At 30.8% G+C, this 20910-nt stretch overlaps 2 protein-coding genes and 1 long non-coding RNA gene across 13 annotated transcripts in view; 1 reads left to right on the top strand and 2 right to left on the bottom strand.

The window, feature by feature from the left end:
* eag (potassium voltage-gated channel protein ether a go-go) overlaps nucleotides 1-20910 on the bottom strand; it is a 364129-nt gene that overhangs the window by 140000 nt on the left and 203219 nt on the right. The gene's annotated exons all lie outside the window — the stretch shown is intronic.
* LOC141453533 (putative gustatory receptor 28b) overlaps nucleotides 1-20910 on the top strand; it is a 29568-nt gene that overhangs the window by 5778 nt on the left and 2880 nt on the right. The window contains exons 1-8 of one of the 11 annotated variants that reach the window (XM_074126897.1): nucleotides 639-1220; nucleotides 1315-1386; nucleotides 1504-1880; nucleotides 1977-2045; nucleotides 17743-17832; nucleotides 17914-18099; nucleotides 20531-20596; nucleotides 20670-20759. In XM_074126897.1, coding sequence (XP_073982998.1) covers nucleotides 1512-1880; nucleotides 1977-2045; nucleotides 17743-17832; nucleotides 17914-17967 — 582 coding nt within the window. In that variant the 5' untranslated portion in view covers nucleotides 639-1220; nucleotides 1315-1386; nucleotides 1504-1511 and the 3' untranslated portion in view covers nucleotides 17968-18099; nucleotides 20531-20596; nucleotides 20670-20759. Of the gene's footprint in view, nucleotides 1-340; nucleotides 441-593; nucleotides 1881-1976; nucleotides 2215-17742; nucleotides 17833-17913; nucleotides 18100-18184; nucleotides 18270-19726; nucleotides 20081-20170; nucleotides 20371-20530; nucleotides 20597-20669; nucleotides 20760-20910 lie in introns of those variants that run through there. The other 10 variants (XM_074126899.1, XM_074126895.1, XM_074126893.1 and 7 more) reach the window with 10 other exon arrangements.
* On the bottom strand, nucleotides 17045-19490 carry LOC141453547 (uncharacterized). The gene is made up of 2 exons (XR_012458054.1): nucleotides 19117-19490; nucleotides 17045-18622 (listed from the first exon to the last, which is right to left on the bottom strand). It is a non-coding gene; the product is annotated as an uncharacterized lncRNA (long non-coding RNA).

Below are 20910 nucleotides of genomic sequence, written 5' to 3' on the forward strand. Positions count from 1 at the left end.
TTCCTCTGAGTGGTACCTCATTTCCGATTACATTATACGTGCAGAAAAACCTAATGCCCCATCCTCCCTCTATTCTTCAATAAAGTAAAGTAATCGCCTATTTTTTCTGGCGGGGCTTAACGTCCAACTACCAATTAGGTGTCATGCACGGGGGGCGGAAGCTTATATATTTACTATATATATATTTTTTTCTAACAAATAAAAAGTAGTCATACACGGGATTCGAACTGGGGATCTCCCACTTACGAAGCCACGCTCTTGAACACTAGACCAACATCTGCCCCTTTTTATTTTTATAAAATATTTTTGTATTGTATAAAATATACTTTATATTTTTCAGGGAAGTTAATCGTTTAAAACGTTAGAAGTTTCTAACTATAATCTTATAATTTATATATTTAACAAATGGTTATCAGAAATTGAAAAATTGAAATGAATAAGTAAGTTGTTTGTTTATTAATTTAAAAAGGCGCCTAATTTATAACTATATTGCGTGATAGAAATTCGGATACTAATTTGATTAAAGATCTATCGAAGATAATAATGATATAAATGTCAACATATATAATCTTATTCTTAGTAGATTAAAAACAAAATCTAATTAGATTTATATCTAGTTTGCACTGGCCTTATAACAGCTGTTTAGGCAGAAGTACAGTCCAATATTTGACGGAGCTGTTAGCCGTAAACAGTTGATCAGTTTAATGTTGCAGTTAGTTTTTTATTTCTTTTTCTCTAATTGCTGCAAATAAAATTTGCAAACGTAATAAGTTTTCATTTTGAGTTTCACTGGAAATATCCATTTGAGGTATTGATGTGAGTGCGAAAAATTGTTTTCGATTTTTTTAAAATTATATTTTAATCGCGCTTCTTTGATTTTTATACAGTAAAAGACATTCAACAACCATCGTGGATGTAAGCGATTGCTCATATTTCATTATTATTAATTACCAACATACTTCAATTCGAACTTGTGACTTTTATGTCGTCAAATCAAAAACTCTAAACCACCACAACAAAGTATCTTTTCTACAATGACTGAATACATCACGTACAAACCATATTTAGCCCACTTGTTAAACAAAATTACATTAACTTGGATTTTAAAAGCTAATTTAGACGTATCTCTCAAGTTGTTAGTTTTATTTATATTAAGCACCCTGTGTAAAATATTTACAGCTTGTCATTACTCAACATATTTATTGCGCAATCAAATTCTTGTAAGTTCAGCTTTTTTTACTTTGTATTTTCTGTTGAATTTTATGAAAATTTTATTGAATATTGTCCATATTTATTCACAAATTATGTATAAAGATTTATGGAAGAAATTGCAATTTAAACGTGAATTTGGTGACAAAAGAATTTCCGCATCAACTTGTGCATTATGTATGCATTTATTCATTTATTTATTATTAATCTTAGTGTATATACATTATTTAACTAACATTAAAGATACAATTTACACTAAAGTAATGGCAGCCGTATTTTTATTTACATCTGTAGCAAATATAATGGTATTGTATCAGTTCACTTATGTTATGGACATTATCATTCAACTAATGAAGAAAATAAATAAAGAAATGGAATCAACTGAACAATTTAAATCAGCTGTAAGTGGAAATCTAAAACTTTTAACCGAACAGCATAACCATTTGATGGATTCAGCACAAATTGTAAACAAAATATTTAGTTGGCAAATACTAACAATATGTTTGCGATCATTTATGGAATTAACATGTCATAATTATGGACTATTGGTAAATTTAACTAAAGATTATGACAAAAATATTCAGGATAGAATATGGCATATATTTAGAATATTGCTTAATATCACTGAAATAAGTACTATTGTACATTTTTGTGAATACTTTTCTAAAGAAGTAAGTATTTACTTACCATTTTATTTTTTATGAATATTTGCAAATCAAGTTATAAACAATGAGATAATTTTTATTGATTTTTTTTTCTAATTTTAGGCAAAAAAGTTCAATACATATTTGTTCCAATATTTGCGAAATAAGCAAATGGAATTTACCAAAGCCGAGGTAATCCTATCAAAGAAAATTTTAGTCACATACTTTCTCCCAAAATATAATCAGGGTACCCAGGTACCTGGCACAGATACCAAGTACCAGATTTAACTGTCTTTAGGAAATAAGTCAGTTGAGACAAGCAATTGGTATAACAAAGTTTAAAATGCTCCTGTTTCCCCAGGTGATTGGAGTAAATTTTATTACTTGTAAGAACATCAAACAAATATCTTAAACTTTATCTCATACCTTTTCTGTTTCTTTGTAATCAATCAGCTGTCAAATCTTTTAAAATATTACGTCAATTATTAATATTCTTCAAATCCATAGACTCTTTTTATTAAAACTGTCCGGTAGGACAGTTGTATAAGGGTTGATCATCAAAAACTGCACGAAAAAGCGTAACGTTGAAAAACACCCAACTTTGACAATTTTTTTCTCTTTTTCTATAAAAGATAAAATTCCCAAATTTTCTTTATAATATAGGGCAAATCCTCCTTTATGACTGTAATTTTTTTGCAACAACCTAGATTTGATAGATTTTGAGAAAAAAGATGCTAAAAATGAGCAAAAACGGCATTTTCAAAAATTGTTCTTGTTCTTCTTGTTACCTTTTTTGTAAACAACGTAGCGCCTAAACGCGTGAACCGATTTTCATGAATGAGGTGTCATTCGATTCGGAATTTTATGCAGATGTGCCTTTTGGGGGTCTCGACGCTGTACATCGAATGGGAGAGGAGTTAGCCCCCTTAGTGCAAGGCCCCCTCCAAAATTATTATTACTAATTACTCTGTAAATCTTGGCCCGATTTTGATAAACTTTGGTAGGATGATAGGGTTAGGGCTCCCCTACGTAACATTAAAGCGGCGATCAGCTCTTACACTTGTTAAGGGGAAGAATAGCAATCGTTTCAAATTATCGACACGTGAACCGATTTTCATGAATGAAGTGTCATTCGAATTGAAATTTTGTACAGATTTGCACTTTAAAAGTCTCGACGCTATGCCTCATAAGGAGGGGAGTTCGCCCCACCCAAATAAGGCCCTTTCTAAAACTATTATTACCAATATTTCTATAACGCTTAGTGCGATTTTGATAAAATTCAGCTCGAATAAGTGGTTAAAGCTCCTCTACGTTGCTGATGCTCTTGCACCTACTAAGAGGAAGTACTGCAATCGTTTAAATTATCAATGAGTGAACCGATTTAAATCAATGAATTGTCGTTCGATTAAAAAATCTTTGCCTCTTTGCCTTTTAGGGAGAAGTACTGCAATCGTAGTTATTTTTCTTACTCCTCTTAAAAGGAAGTACTGAAATCGCAGTTTAATTTTGCTATTTACGTACAAATACCTTCCTATGTTATTCAAAACGCTTTTTCAAAAACATTGTTATTGGGGATGGTTTGGGGGACCGCAACTATAATCATTCTTTAAAAAGATCTCTCCAGTGGTAGTTACGGTTCCGACTTAACACCTTATCAGGTTGTATAGAATTGCTTATTCCAAATTTTAAAAAAATCTGTAAAGCAGATATGTAACTTTGTAAAATAGACAAAAAGGAAAATCTATTCAAAAGGAACAAAAATCTCCTTAACAAAAACTTACAGTTTAAAATGTTAAGTATAAGGGTTGATTAAACGCCAAAAGGTACACAAATCAGCGAGTATCCAACATTTCATTAATATTTAAGTAATTCTACTGCATTAATTTTCATTAATAAGTTATTTTTTAGAATTTATTAGATGTCACAGACCCTTATGCTGGCCACTTCATTTATAATATTTTTTTGTTATAATTATGATAAATCACATATATACGTACATGCATGTTAAAGTAGAAAAAGACAAAGTTAGAGTAGGCTACTGTCTTGAATTCGTCTTACCGAAATATTCGTGAGCACAAATAACACACAGTTAATAACAAGTAGATTATTCAACAACAATTATTGATTCCTCAATTGTAATTTAATTTAGTCCCCCTAATTTTACTTATAGTAAAATACTGGAATAATTAGCTGTCCTAAAAATATGCATATCTTATTTACTTTATATTACATATATACAACATTGTGGGATGAATACCTACATTGAGAATGTAATTGAAGAAAACTATATTATTTGCGATAAAGCCAGATTATTTATTACTTATTATTACAAACGTTTGACTACTTCATGAAATAACAATTACTTTAATCGAAGAATGAACTTAAACCGACGATTTTTGAAAATCATTGATGTATGTTGGTGAAGTTTCTTTTCAAAAAAAGTTTTGAATTTTTTAGCCTCATAATTTTTTTTTATTTTTTGTAACTAGTTTATTTGGATATTTATTATTTGTAGAATGTTTAGTTTGAATGAGTGTAGAGAAGCGGGTGTGTGTGTGTGTATAATAACTAGCTGAGGCGCTAATGACCGACCGAGATGTCGACGCGCCGAAAAAAAAAAAACTAGCTGAGCTGGTTGACGGCTTACATACTTAAGTATAGAAATTAGAAAAGAAGTAGGCGATTAATTTGTAGATTTTAAGTGAGAGGAAGAGTTGAGTTTGGGTGAGAGTTTAGTAAGGGTGGCCCCTGTTGATGTGTTTAGAATAATTTTTGGGCGATTGTTATTGATAAAGTTTGGCAGGAAGAATTGTTTGTTTGTTTATAGTAATTGAAATAAAAGTTGTATGCTAGTGTTGAAATGTAGTTGAATTTGAATTAGTTTTAGTTTGTAGTGTATTGGGAGTTGTGTATAATTTGATTGTAGTGAATGAAAATTTGTATGTAAATGAATATTGTTGATAATTCGTTAAATGGTTATTTTAGGTATTTTTTTGAAGTGAAAAAAGTATGTATGAATGAATGTAATAATTTAGAAGAAAGTGGAAGAGAAGAAGTGATGATGGATGGTGAAAATTAGGAAAAGTAGGAAAAAGGAAATGTTAATGAGTTTGTTTATTGAAATATTATGTTTTTCTCGTTAAGTAAAGTTGGAGGTTAAATTGGTTGTTGGTTGACTCTTTTATGTGTTAGTGCAGCATTAAAAATAGGTAATAATAAAAAGAACAAGGATATGATTGTAGAATCAGTAGATTCTTGTTGTAATATGTATAAGTTATATGAAATAGATGAAATATTTAGAATAGATGAATATTTGTAATAAGTTTTATGGAAGAAAGTGTTTTGTTGAAGTAGTAGTGAATTAATCAACCCTTGAACTTAACATTTTAAACTGTAAGTTTTTGTTAAGGAGATTTTAGAGAGGGAGTGAGTAGATGAAATTAGAATTGAGAAATGAATCATCTACCTTTTTAGATCTGTGCACAAAATAACTACAGTATATACTCGTAATTGAGAAAAACAAAGTGTATAAGAGAACAAAATTCCATATCAATACGTGGTTCACGGTGGGAGATATAGAACGGCCACAGTTTTACAGAATTTCATGACCCAAAAAATTGTCAACCCTTTATATCTTCTACCTTTTTAGATCTGTGCACAAAATAACTATAGTTTATAATTGAGAAAAACAAAGTGTATAAGAGAACAAAATTCCATATCAATACGTGGTTCACGGTGGGAGATATAGAACGGCCACAGCTTTACAGAATTTCATGACCCAAAAAATTTTCAACCCTTTATATCTTCTACCTTTTTAGATCTGTGCACAAAATAACTATAGTTTATAATTGAGTAAAACAAAGTGTATAAGAGAACAAAATTCCATATCAATACGTGGTTCACGGTGGGAGATATAGAACAGCCAAAGTTTTACTGAATTTCATGACCCAAAAAATTTTCAACCCTATATATCATCTACCTTTTTAGATCTGTGCACAAAATAACTATAGTTTATAATTGAGTAAAACAAAGTGTACAAGAGAACAAAATTCCATATCAATACGTGGTTCACGGTGGGAGATATAGATCGGCCATAATTTTACAGAATTTCATGACCCAAAAAATGTTCAACCCTTTATATCTTCTACCTTTTTAGATCTGTGCACAAAATAACTATAGTTTATAATTGAGAAAAACAAAGTGTATAAGAGAACAAAATTCCATATCAATACGTGATTCACAGTGGGAGATATAGAACGGCCATAATTTTACAGAATTTCATGACCCAAAAAATTTTCAACCCTTTATATCTTCTACCTTTTTAGATCTGTGCACAAAATAACTATAGTTTATAATTGAGAAAAACAAAGTGTATAAGAGAACAAAATTCCATATCAATACGTGGTTCACGGTGGGAGATATAGAACGGCCATAGTTTTACAGAATTTCATGACCCAAAATATTTTCAACCCTTTATATCTTCTACCTTTTTAGATCTGTGCACAAAATAACTATAGTTTATAATTGAGAAAAACAAAGTGTATAAGAGAACAAAATTCCATATCAATACGTGGTTCACGGTGGGAGATATAGAACGGCCACAGTTTTACAGAATTTCATGACCCAAAAAATTTTCAACCCTTTATATCTTCTACCTTTTTAGATCTGTGCACAAAATAACTATAGTTTATAATTGAGAAAAACAAAGTGTATAAGAGAACAAAATTCCATATCAATACGTGGTTCACGGTGGGAGATATAGAACGGCCACAGTTTTACAGAATTTCATGACCCAAAAAATTTTCAACCCTTTATATCTTCTACCTTTTTAGATCTGTGCACAAAATAACTACAGTATATACTCGTAATTGAGAAAAACAAAGTGTATAAGAGAACAAAATTCCATATCAATACGTGGTTCACGGTGGGAGATATAGAACGGCCACAGTTTTACAGAATTTCATGACCCAAAAAATTGTCAACCCTTTATATCTTCAACCTTTTTAGATCTGTGCACAAAATAACTATAGTTTATAATTGAGAAAAACAAAGTGTATAAGAGAACAAAATTCCATATCAATACGTGGTTCACGGTGGGAGATATAGAACGGCCACAGTTTTACAGAATTTCATGACCCAAAAAATTTTCAACCCTATATATCATCTACCTTTTTAGATCTGTGCACAAAATAACTATAGTTTATAATTGAGTAAAACAAAGTGTACAAGAGAACAAAATTCCATATCAATACGTGGTTCACGGTGGGAGATATAGATCGGCCATAATTTTACAGAATTTCATGACCCAAAAAATGTTCAACCCTTTATATCTTCTACCTTTTTAGATCTGTGCACAAAATAACTATAGTTTATAATTGAGAAAAACAAAGTGTATAAGAGAACAAAATTCCATATCAATACGTGATTCACAGTGGGAGATATAGAACGGCCATAATTTTACAGAATTTCATGACCCAAAAAATTTTCAACCCTTTATATCTTCTACCTTTTTAGATCTGTGCACAAAATAACTATAGTTTATAATTGAGAAAAACAAAGTGTATAAGAGAACAAAATTCCATATCAATACGTGGTTCACGGTGGGAGATATAGAACGGCCATAGTTTTACAGAATTTCATGACCCAAAATATTTTCAACCCTTTATATCTTCTACCTTTTTAGATCTGTGCACAAAATAACTATAGTTTATAATTGAGAAAAACAAAGTGTATAAGAGAACAAAATTCCATATCAATACGTGGTTCACGGTGGGAGATATAGAACGGCCACAGTTTTACAGAATTTCATGACCCAAAAAATTTTCAACCCTTTATATCTTCTACCTTTTTAGATCTGTGCACAAAATAACTATAGTTTATAATTGAGAAAAACAAAGTGTATAAGAGAACAAAATTCCATATCAATACGTGGTTCACGGTGGGAGATATAGAACAGCCAAAGTTTTACAGAATTTCATGACCCAAAAAATTTTCAACCCTATATATCATCTACCTTTTTAGATCTGTGCACAAAATAACTATAGTTTATAATTGAGAAAAACAAAGTGTATAAGAGAACAAAATTCCATATCAATACGTGGTTCACGGTGGGAGATATAGAACGGCCACAGTTTTACAGAATTTCATGACCCAAAATATTTTCAACCCTTTATATCTTCTACCTTTTTAGATCTGTGCACAAAATAACTATAGATTATAATTGAGAAAAACAAAGTGTATAAGAGAACAAAATTCATTATCAATACGTGGTTCACGGTGGGAGATTTAGAACGGCCACAGTTTTACAGAATTTCATGACCCAAAAAATTTTCAACCCTTTATATCTTCTACCTTTTTAGATCCGTGCACAAAATAACTATAGTTTATAATTGAGAAAAACAAAGTGTATAAGAGAACAAAATTCCATACGAATACGTGTTTCACAGTGGGAGATATAGATCGGCCATAATTTTACAGAATTTCATGACCCAAAAAATTTTCAACCCTTTATATCTTCTACCTTTTTAGATCTGTGCACAAAATAACTATAGTTTATAATTGAGAAAAACAAAGTGTATAAGAGAACAAAATTACATACCAATACGTGGTTTACAGTGGCAGATATAGAACGGCCATAATTTTACAGAATTTCATGACCAAAAAAATTTTCAACCCTTTATGTCTTCTACCTTTTTAGATCTGTGCACAAAATAACTATAGTTTATAATTGAGAAAAACAAAGTGTATAAGAGAACAAAATTTCATACGAATACGTGTTTCACAGTGGGAGATATAGATCGGCCATAATTTTACAGAATTTCATGACCCAAAAAATTGTCAACCCTTTATATCTTCTACCTTTTTAGATCTGTGCACAAAATAACTATAGTTTATAGTTGAGAAAAACAAAGTGTACAAGAGAACAAAATTCCATACGAATACGTGTTTCACAGTGGGAGATATAGATCGGCCATAATTTTACAGAATTTCATGACCCAAAAAATTTTCAACCCTTTATATCTTCTACCTTTTTAGATCTGTGCACAAAATAACTATAGTTTATAATTGAGAAAAACAAAGTGTATAAGAGAACAAAATTACATACCAATACGTGGTTTACAGTGGCAGATATAGAACGGCCATAATTTTACAGAATTTCATGACCCAAAAAATTTTCAACCCTTTATATCTTCTACCTTTTTAGATCTGTGCACAAAATAACTATAGTTTATAATTGAGAAAAACAAAGTGTACAAGAGAACAAAATTTCATACGAATACGTGTTTCACAGTGGGAGATATAGATCGGCCATAATTTTACAGAATTTCATGACCCAGAAAATTTTCAACCCTTTATATCTTCTACCTTTTTAGATCTGTGCACAAAATAACTATAGTTTATAATTGAGAAAAACAAAGTGTATAAGAGAACAAAATTCCATATCAATACGTGGTTCACGGTGGGAGATATGAAACGGCCACAGTTTTACAAAATTTCATGACCCAAAAAATTTTCAACCCTTTATATCTTCTACCTTTTTAGATCTGTGCACAAAATAACTTTAGTTTATAGTTGAGAAAAACAAAGTGTACAAGAGAACAAAATTTCATACGAATACGTGTTTCACAGTGGGAGATATAGATCGGCCATAATTTTACAGAATTTCATGACCCAAAAAATTTTCAACCCTTTATATCTTCTACCTTTTTAGATCTGTGCACAAAATAACTATAGTTTATAATTGAGTAAAACAAAGTGTATAAGAGAACAAAATTCCATACCAATACGTGGTTCACAGTGGGAGATATAGAACGGCCACAATTTTGCAGAATTTCATGACCCAAAAAATTTTCAACCCTTTATATCTTCTACCTTTTTAGATCTGTGCACAAAATAACTATAGTTTATAATTGAGAAGAACAAAGTGTATAAGAGAACAAAATTCCATATCAATACGTGGTTCACGGTGGGACATTTAGAACGGCCACAGTTTTACAGAATTTCATGACCCAAAAAATTTTCAACCCTTTATATCTTCTACCTTTTTAGATCTGTGCACAAAATAACTATAGTTTATAATTGAGAAAAACAAAGTGTATAAGAGAACAAAATTTCATACGAATACGTGTTTCACAGTGGGAGATATAGATCGGCCATAATTTTACAGAATTTCATGACACAAAAAATTTTCAACCCTTTATATCTTCTACTTTTTTAGATCTATGCACAAAATAACTATAGTTTATAGTTGAGAAGAACAAAGTGTACAAGAGAACGAAATTCCATACGAATACGTGTTTCACAGTGGGAGATATAGATCGGCCATAATTTTACAGAATTTCATGACCCAAAAAATTTTCAACCCTTTATATCTTCTACCTTTTTAGATCTGTGCACATAATAACTATAGTTTATAATTGAGAAAAACAAAGTGTACAAGAGAACAAAATTTCATACGAATACGTGTTTCACAGTGGGAGATATAGATCGGCCATAATTTTACAGAATTTCATGACCCAAAAAATTTTCAACCCTTTATATCTTCTACCTTTTTAGATCTGTGCACAAAATAACTATAGTTTATAATTGAGAAAAACAAAGTGTATAAGAGAACAAAATTCCATATCAATACGTGGTTCACGGTGGGAGATATGAAACGGCCATAATTTAACAGAATTTCATGACCCAAAAAATTTTCAACCCTTTAGGTATATCTTCTACCTTTTTAGATCTGTGCACAAAATAACTATAGTTTATAATTGAGAAAAACAAAGTGTACAAGAGAACAAAATTTCATACGAATACGTGGTTCACGGTGGGTGATATAGAACGGCCATAAATTTACAGAATTTCATGACCCAAAAAATTTTCAACCCTTTATATCTTCTACCTTTTTAGATCTGTGCACAAAATAACTATAGTTTATAATTGAGAAAAACAAAGTGTATAAGAGAACAAAATTCCATATCAATACGTGGTTCACGGTGGGAGATATAGAACGGCCACAGTTTTACAGAATTTCATGACCCAAAAAATTTTCAACCCTTTATATCTTCTACCTTTTTAGATCTGTGCACAAAATAACTATAGTTTATAATTGAGAAAAACAAAGTGTATAAGAGAACAAAATTCCATATCAATACGTGGTTCACGGTGGGAGATATAGAACAGCCAAAGTTTTACAGAATTTCATGACCCAAAAAATTTTCAACCCTATATATCATCTACCTTTTTAGATCTGTGCACAAAATAACTATAGTTTATAATTGAGAAAAACAAAGTGTATAAGAGAACAAAATTCCATATCAATACGTGGTTCACGGTGGGAGATATAGAACGGCCACAGTTTTACAGAATTTCATGACCCAAAATATTTTCAACCCTTTATATCTTCTACCTTTTTAGATCTGTGCACAAAATAACTATAGATTATAATTGAGAAAAACAAAGTGTATAAGAGAACAAAATTCATTATCAATACGTGGTTCACGGTGGGAGATTTAGAACGGCCACAGTTTTACAGAATTTCATGACCCAAAAAATTTTCAACCCTTTATATCTTCTACCTTTTTAGATCCGTGCACAAAATAACTATAGTTTATAATTGAGAAAAACAAAGTGTATAAGAGAACAAAATTCCATACGAATACGTGTTTCACAGTGGGAGATATAGATCGGCCATAATTTTACAGAATTTCATGACCCAAAAAATTTTCAACCCTTTATATCTTCTACCTTTTTAGATCTGTGCACAAAATAACTATAGTTTATAATTGAGAAAAACAAAGTGTATAAGAGAACAAAATTACATACCAATACGTGGTTTACAGTGGCAGATATAGAACGGCCATAATTTTACAGAATTTCATGACCAAAAAAATTTTCAACCCTTTATATCTTCTACCTTTTTAGATCTGTGCACAAAATAACTATAGTTTATAATTGAGAAAAACAAAGTGTATAAGAGAACAAAATTTCATACGAATACGTGTTTCACAGTGGGAGATATAGATCGGCCATAATTTTACAGAATTTCATGACCCAAAAAATTGTCAACCCTTTATATCTTCTACCTTTTTAGATCTGTGCACAAAATAACTATAGTTTATAGTTGAGAAAAACAAAGTGTACAAGAGAACAAAATTCCATACGAATACGTGTTTCACAGTGGGAGATATAGATCGGCCATAATTTTACAGAATTTCATGACCCAAAAAATTTTCAACCCTTTATATCTTCTACCTTTTTAGATCTGTGCACAAAATAACTATAGTTTATAATTGAGAAAAACAAAGTGTATAAGAGAACAAAATTACATACCAATACGTGGTTTACAGTGGCAGATATAGAACGGCCATAATTTTACAGAATTTCATGACCCAAAAAATTTTCAACCCTTTATATCTTCTACCTTTTTAGATCTGTGCACAAAATAACTATAGTTTATAATTGAGAAAAACAAAGTGTACAAGAGAACAAAATTTCATACGAATACGTGTTTCACAGTGGGAGATATAGATCGGCCATAATTTTACAGAATTTCATGACCCAGAAAATTTTCAACCCTTTATATCTTCTACCTTTTTAGATCTGTGCACAAAATAACTATAGTTTATAATTGAGAAAAACAAAGTGTATAAGAGAACAAAATTCCATATCAATACGTGGTTCACGGTGGGAGATATGAAACGGCCACAGTTTTACAAAATTTCATGACCCAAAAAATTTTCAACCCTTTATATCTTCTACCTTTTTAGATCTGTGCACAAAATAACTTTAGTTTATAGTTGAGAAAAACAAAGTGTACAAGAGAACAAAATTTCATACGAATACGTGTTTCACAGTGGGAGATATAGATCGGCCATAATTTTACAGAATTTCATGACCCAAAAAATTTTCAACCCTTTATATCTTCTACCTTTTTAGATCTGTGCACAAAATAACTATAGTTTATAATTGAGTAAAACAAAGTGTATAAGAGAACAAAATTCCATACCAATACGTGGTTCACAGTGGGAGATATAGAACGGCCACAATTTTGCAGAATTTCATGACCCAAAAAATTTTCAACCCTTTATATCTTCTACCTTTTTAGATCTGTGCACAAAATAACTATAGTTTATAATTGAGAAGAACAAAGTGTATAAGAGAACAAAATTCCATATCAATACGTGGTTCACGGTGGGACATTTAGAACGGCCACAGTTTTACAGAATTTCATGACCCAAAAAATTTTCAACCCTTTATATCTTCTACCTTTTTAGATCTGTGCACAAAATAACTATAGTTTATAATTGAGAAAAACAAAGTGTATAAGAGAACAAAATTTCATACGAATACGTGTTTCACAGTGGGAGATATAGATCGGCCATAATTTTACAGAATTTCATGACCCAAAAAATTTTCAACCCTTTATATCTTCTACTTTTTTAGATCTATGCACAAAATAACTATAGTTTATAGTTGAGAAGAACAAAGTGTACAAGAGAACGAAATTCCATACGAATACGTGTTTCACAGTGGGAGATATAGATCGGCCATAATTTTACAGAATTTCATGACCCAAAAAATTTTCAACCCTTTATATCTTCTACCTTTTTAGATCTGTGCACATAATAACTATAGTTTATAATTGAGAAAAACAAAGTGTACAAGAGAACAAAATTTCATACGAATACGTGTTTCACAGTGGGAGATATAGATCGGCCATAATTTTACAGAATTTCATGACCCAAAAAATTTTCAACCCTTTATATCTTCTACCTTTTTAGATCTGTGCACAAAATAACTATAGTTTATAATTGAGAAAAACAAAGTGTATAAGAGAACAAAATTCCATATCAATACGTGGTTCACGGTGGGAGATATGAAACGGCCATAATTTAACAGAATTTCATGACCCAAAAAATTATCAACCCTTTAGGTATATCTTCTACCTTTTTAGATCTGTGCACAAAATAACTATAGTTTATAATTGAGAAAAACAAAGTGTACAAGAGAACAAAATTTCATACGAATACGTGGTTCACGGTGGGTGATATAGAACGGCCATAAATTTACAGAATTTCATGACCCAAAAAATTTTCAACCCTTTATATCTTCTACCTTTTTAGATCTGTGCACAAAATAACTATAGTTTATAATTGAGAAGAACAAAGTGTATAAGAGAACAAAATTCCATATCAATACGTGGTTCACGGTGGGACATTTAGAACGGCCACAGTTTTACAGAATTTCATGACCCAAAAAATTTTCAACCCTTTATATCTTCTACCTTTTTAGATCTGTGCACAAAATAACTATAGTTTATAATTGAGAAAAACAAAGTGTATAAGAGAACAAAATTTCATACGAATACGTGTTTCACAGTGGGAGATATAGATCGGCCATAATTTTACAGAATTTCATGACCCAAAAAATTTTCAACCCTTTATATCTTCTACTTTTTTAGATCTATGCACAAAATAACTATAGTTTATAGTTGAGAAGAACAAAGTGTACAAGAGAACGAAATTCCATACGAATACGTGTTTCACAGTGGGAGATATAGATCGGCCATAATTTTACAGAATTTCATGACCCAAAAAATTTTCAACCCTTTATATCTTCTACCTTTTTAGATCTGTGCACAAAATAACTATAGTTTATAATTGAGAAAAACAAAGTGTACAAGAGAACAAAATTTCATACGAATACGTGTTTCACAGTGGGAGATATAGATCGGCCATAATTTTACAGAATTTCATGACCCAAAAAATTTTCAACCCTTTATATCTTCTACCTTTTTAGATCTGTGCACAAAATAACTATAGTTTATAATTGAGAAAAACAAAGTGTATAAGAGAACAAAATTCCATATCAATACGTGGTTCACGGTGGGAGATATGAAACGGCCATAATTTAACAGAATTTCATGACCCAAAAAATTTTCAACCCTTTAGGTATATCTTCTACCTTTTTAGATCTGTGCACAAAATAACTATAGTTTATAATTGAGAAAAACAATGTGTATAAGAGAACAAAATTACATACCAATACGTGGTTTACAGTGGCAGATATAGAACGGCCATAATTTTACAGAATTTCATGACCCAAAAAATTTTCAACCTTTTATATCTTCTACCTTTTTAGATCTGTGCACAAAATAACTATAGTTTATAATTGAGAAAAACAAAGTGTATAAGAGAACAAGATTTCATACGAATACGTGGTTCACGGTGGGAGATATAGAACGGCCATAAATTTACAGAATTTCATGACCCAAAAAATTTTCAACCCTTTATATCTTCTACCTTTTTAGATCTGTGCACAATATAACTATAGTTTATAATTGAGAAAAACAATGTGTATAAGAGAACAAAATTTCATATCAATACGTGGTTCACGGTGGGAGATATAGAACGGCCATAATTTTACAGAATTTCATGACCCAAAAAATTTTCAACCCTTTATATCTTCTACATTTATAGATCTGTGCACAAATTAAAACTGTCCGGTAGGACAGTTGTATAAGGGTTGATCATCAAAAACTGCACGAAAAAGCGTAACGTTTAAAAACTCCCAACTTTGACAATTTTGTTCTCTTTTTCTATAAAAGATAAAATTCCCAAATTTTCTTTAAAATGTAGAGCAAATCCTGCTTTACAACTGTAATTTTTTTGCAACAACAAAGATATAATAGATTTCGAGAAAAAAGTTGCTGAAAATGAGCAAAAACGGCATTTTCAAAAATGGTTGTTGTTGTTCTTGTTACCTTTTTTGTAAACTGCGTAGCGCCTAAACGCGTGAACCGATTTTCATGAATGAGGTGTCATTCGATTCGGAATTTTATGAAGATGTGCCTTTTGGGGGTCTCAACGCTGTACATCGTATGGGAGAGGAGTTAGCCCTCTTTATGTAAGGCCCCCTCTAAAATTATTATTTCTAATTTCTCTGTAAATCTTGGCCCGATTTTGATAAAATTTGGTAGGATCGTAGGGTTATGGCTTCCCTACGTAGCATTAAAACGACATTCTGCTCTTACACTTGTTAAGAGGAAGTATAGCAATCGTTTCAAATTATCGAGACGTGAACCGATTTTCATGAATGAAGTGTCATTCGAATGGAAATTTTGTTCAGACTTGTATCTTAAAAGTCTCGACGCTATGCCTCATAAGGAGGGGAGTTTGCCCCACCCAAATAATAGACAAAAAGAAAAATCTATCCAAAAGGTACAAAAATCTCCTTAACAAAAACTTACAGTTTAAAATGTTAAGTATAAGGGTTGATTAAACGGCAAAATGCACACAAATCAGCAGGTAACCAACATTTCATTTATACTTCATTGATATTATTTAAGTAATTTTACTACATTAACTTTTTTTTAAATTTTTTAGAATTTATTAGATGTCACAGACCCTTATGCTGGCCAGTTCATTCATAATCTGTGACATCTAATAAATTCTAAAAATGTGAAGGAAAAGTTAATGCAGTAAAATTACTTAAATTTTTATAACTAATTATGTTGATATTACTCACCTTTTATTATTATATCAAAAAACTTATAATGAATGAAATGGCCAGCATAAGGGCCTGTGACATCTAATAAATTCTAAAAAATATTAATGACAAGTTAATGTAGTAAAATTACTTAAATAATATCAATGAAGTATGAATGAAATGTTGGTTACCTGCTGATTTGTGTGCATTTTGGCGTTTAATCAACCCTTATACTTAACATTTTAAACTGTAAGTTTTGTTAAGTTTACTTCGTATTCCGAACCTTTGGTTCACAATTAATTATTAGCATCATCGCGGATAAAGTCAGTGATATTTACATAATAATATTGTTTACTTATTTTGCAAGGCAGAAAATCCCTTGAAGAAAAAGGGGCAGATAAATTATTAAATTCCAGCGATACTTTGACCTTCCTCCGCCAAGGCTATGCCTTTTTGACCAATCCTTTGCGCTTTCTCTTTCCAGCAGACTCTTCTTGCGGGTAAAGTAACGCTCGTCTGCAGCTCTTCACACTAATGGTTTAACGTCTTATAGTTTGTTTTAGTCTAGCCTAGCTACTCTGTCATTGCCAAAATTGGCGAACATGTTGAAAAGTCTTTGGAAGAGGTCAAATAAAATAAAATAAAACTCCTAAAGGAAAGGGAAGGGTGGGGACGCCACCGACACTCAGAATACCTTAAATGATTGAGACAAATACAATAAAATTTTATATATTTACCAAGTAAGATACAAATTATACAAGGTCCTAGAGTCTAAATAATATATCATGGTCATGACCAGAGTAGACTTTAGAGGCACAAAATCTCACTAGACACATGCGCCTGCCGACGTGCCACAAGACAAAAGATGGCTGAACTGCAGACAAGACTGATATGCGTATACGTCCCTATACTCTCCTGAGAGGCCCAAGGGCAACTGGCTCGAGCTCCCAGGCACACACTGGAGCCCCCTCTCCGTTGTCTTCTCCAGTGCTGCCAACCGGACAATGCTGTGCCAAAAGATGAATTCTAGGCCGGGGGGCCGCACATCCCTTCGAGGATCGAACACATGTCCTATAATGCTCTTTAGAAATGACCACAGAACATTCTTGTATCAGATCTCAGACATTGCGGCCCTTGAACCTACAATGCCTTTGGAGAATACAACTCTCGTTCTAATAAACGTTAAGATGAAGTTTGTTTGTTCTTAATTGAAACCCTTATCATGTTATTTGCCAATTAGATGGCTGATTAGTTTAATGCTGCCGCTACCATTGCTTTCAGATTGGTTATTTAGAACTTATGAAGAAGATTACGGCAAAATAAGACCTTTCATTGGTCTAAAAGTTTTATGCTTACCCTATCAGAGTGGTTATTTGTTTTCATAAGTATTAAAATTTCTGTTTAATTACAGTTTGATCTCCATTACTACTCTCTAATGAAAAGAGAAATAATCTTTACTGCTGCCGGCTTCTTTGATTTGGGTTATCCTCTCATAACTACGGTAATATTAGATGTGTAATCATAATTTTATTGCTTAAAATATGATTTTATTTGCAAAAGTTATTTTTTGTTATTTTTTCAGATGATTGGCACTACGGTTACATTTTTAGTAATTGTAGTGCAATTTACATTTTAAAGATTTAAAGATAATGATTTACAAATCATTCTGAAAAAAGAGCTTACTTCTTTAAAAAATTTAATGTAGTCGTGATTCAATATTGGAAGTATTAATAATGTTAATAATAGCGAGTGATTAGCGAAGGTTAAGGTAAGATTGGTATGTTGTAAATATAACTTAAACTCATGACTTTGGTAGTTTAATGTTTATTTATTTAATTTCCATTTTTCGGCAGTATTTTTTCATTATTTCCACAACCAAGACGAGAGGCTAAAATTTAACGATGATGATACACTTTCTCTTCGCCTAGAAACTTAATTGTAAGTTTTATGGCATAGAAGTGGTGATTAACGTAGATGGAAAGCTTTAGAAAACCATTACTGGTTACTGAAATAAGTTTAATATTGAGCAAAAAAAAAATTGTTGTTTACCAGAAAATTCAATTATGAATACTTCACCACACGAGTTTTTATCTTTACATTTTACAAAAACGACAAAATAAAGTAAATAAAATGAATTCTACATCAAAATAAAGCCGTATCACTTGTGGAGTTTTCATGCTGCAATAGACGGAAGAAGCCGAATTATGCCGAAAGGATGATCGGTGGCTTTGCAGTGCCAACAGGCCAGCTTGGCCTGAAGTAGAGGCGACTCTTTTTTCCGGCAGTTGTACCTATTTATATTTATTTAAGGATACAATATATTAAAACACAAAAAAGAATAACGTACTTTCTAACAGGAACCAATTCATTAAAACCAAAAGTATGCACACATGAACTTAACAACGCTACGGTAATTTTCTTAAAAGCACTTCTTTTTATTATTATTATTATTATTGTGTATACGAACTTTTTCAAAACATGTACTTCCTGTTAATAAACAAATGCAACCATTTAGCACGATTGCAACACTTCCGCTTACTAGTTGTAGGAGAAAGTGAATACATATTTAATGAGCTACATATGAACATATGCTATTATCTAGGTGAACTAGATATCTCTGAGCCAATTTACATACAGACATGAAAATATACGTGTTCATCATGCCTATAAAATAAATTGCTGAAGATTATTGCTTGAAATTACATACAATTATTGATAAAATAATAACCTTTGGCATTGTTATTAATTTAGATAATAAAATGTGATTAGAAAGAATATAAAATACCTAATTATGGTAGCACATATGGTCTTTAGCATGTTGGGTGTTGTTATGTGTGTTGAATAGTTCCAGCTCAACAATTTTATATGTAAGGTCTACAAAAAAATCATCTTGGCAAAAATTAAGAATTAAAAAAAAAATGTACGATTTAAAACTAACATATTTCATATCAAAACTATCAGGCTTATGGTTGTTTAATAAATTTAATGACATCGATTATTGGTATTTAATTGAATCAATTATCGTTAGATTATTAGAAATGTTACATATAATTATGGAAATTTATCGATTAGCAAGTTTATCGAACTTAAATAAAAAAAATTTAATATTGAACATTATATTCATATTGAAATCTGTAGTAAATAATTTAATGAATCTGCTGCATATTTATTCACAATTTCGCCATGAACAATTATGGAAATTATTAATATTTTTTAAAACTAGAAAGACTAAATATTCAGATTTGGTGCTTGTTTATAATCTAGTTTTATTAATTATTATATCTGTAGGTATAATAATTTCTTTAATAAATAATGTTGATCGCTATTTAAATTTAATCATTTTTCAATTCATAATTATCCAAATAGTGAATTTTTTCAACAATTTAAAAATTTATCAATTCAGTATGTTAATGGAAAATCTAGTGATTAATTTAAAAGATTTGAATAAAGAAATAAAAAATTTTAAAAAACAATTATATCTAAAATTGTATTATAAATTTTTAATTAAAAAACATGATGACATCATTAATCAAGCTAGATTAATAAACTTTGTATTCTCGTGGCAGAATCTATTGCTTTGTTTAACTAGTATAACCGGTTTTATAGCTAACCTATACAATTTGTGTATTTCTATTGTGACTGTTAACATTAACATTTCATTATCTGCTGTAACGGTTATACTTTTTATTATTTATTATATTGGAAATATACTAACTGTGGTGTATTGGTGTGAAAATTTTAGAAATCAGGTAATTTATTTATGTATTTATTTTTTATAAGTTTAATCATTGACAGTATTTTTCTTTTGCATTGCAATCGTGTCAAATTTTCGAAGTGTACAAATGGCGATGTTTCGAATATGGACTTAAACTTAAGATTTAGATTCATTGCTACTTTTGTAAATATAAACTATTTGCCTTTGTTTCTTTCTCTGTTGGTCCTTCCCTGCAAATCATTAGCATAGATTTTCTTTTCCTGCTATCCTAAAACTGTGTGTGCCACAAAAATATCAGTTCAGAAATGGAAATGAAGCAATCAGGTACCATATTCTTCAAAAATAATTTTTATTTTTTGCTTTTTTCGAACTTCAGTGGACCATAAAACGGATTAAAAACTCCGAATATCGACAAATTTGGCACGCCTTTAATTCTTCTCTTGTCTAGTCAGAGTTTTTGAAAAAAATGTTCATTTGTTTTTAGGTTGAAATATTCAACGACCAATTGTTCCAATTTGCATCAGAAAGAGCCTTTCGTGGAAACCAAGATGTACGTATGATTCTGTTTTAGATCTGTTTCAAGATTATTTTATTTTTTAAAGAAAAATTTATTTATATTGCAGAATGATCTACAGTTCTACGCCGCACAGATGAGGAACGTCACTTTTACAGCAGCTGGATACCTTCATCTGGGATATCCACTTATTACTTCTGTGAGTTTCAAAATATTTATTATATTGAGAAGGGGGATCTGTAATAAAGACACACCTCTTTCTTTGGCTATGTTCTGTTAAGTTATTGATGCAAATATTTTTGCTGCTAATTGAAACTTTGGGAGTGAAGGATTCATGGCCGATAAGTTCT

The sequence above is a fragment of the Rhodnius prolixus genome, unplaced genomic scaffold (assembly GCF_049639745.1).
Source record: "Rhodnius prolixus isolate KJV_2025 unplaced genomic scaffold, Rpr scaffold_3, whole genome shotgun sequence".
Lineage (NCBI taxonomy): Eukaryota > Metazoa > Arthropoda > Insecta > Hemiptera > Reduviidae > Rhodnius > Rhodnius prolixus.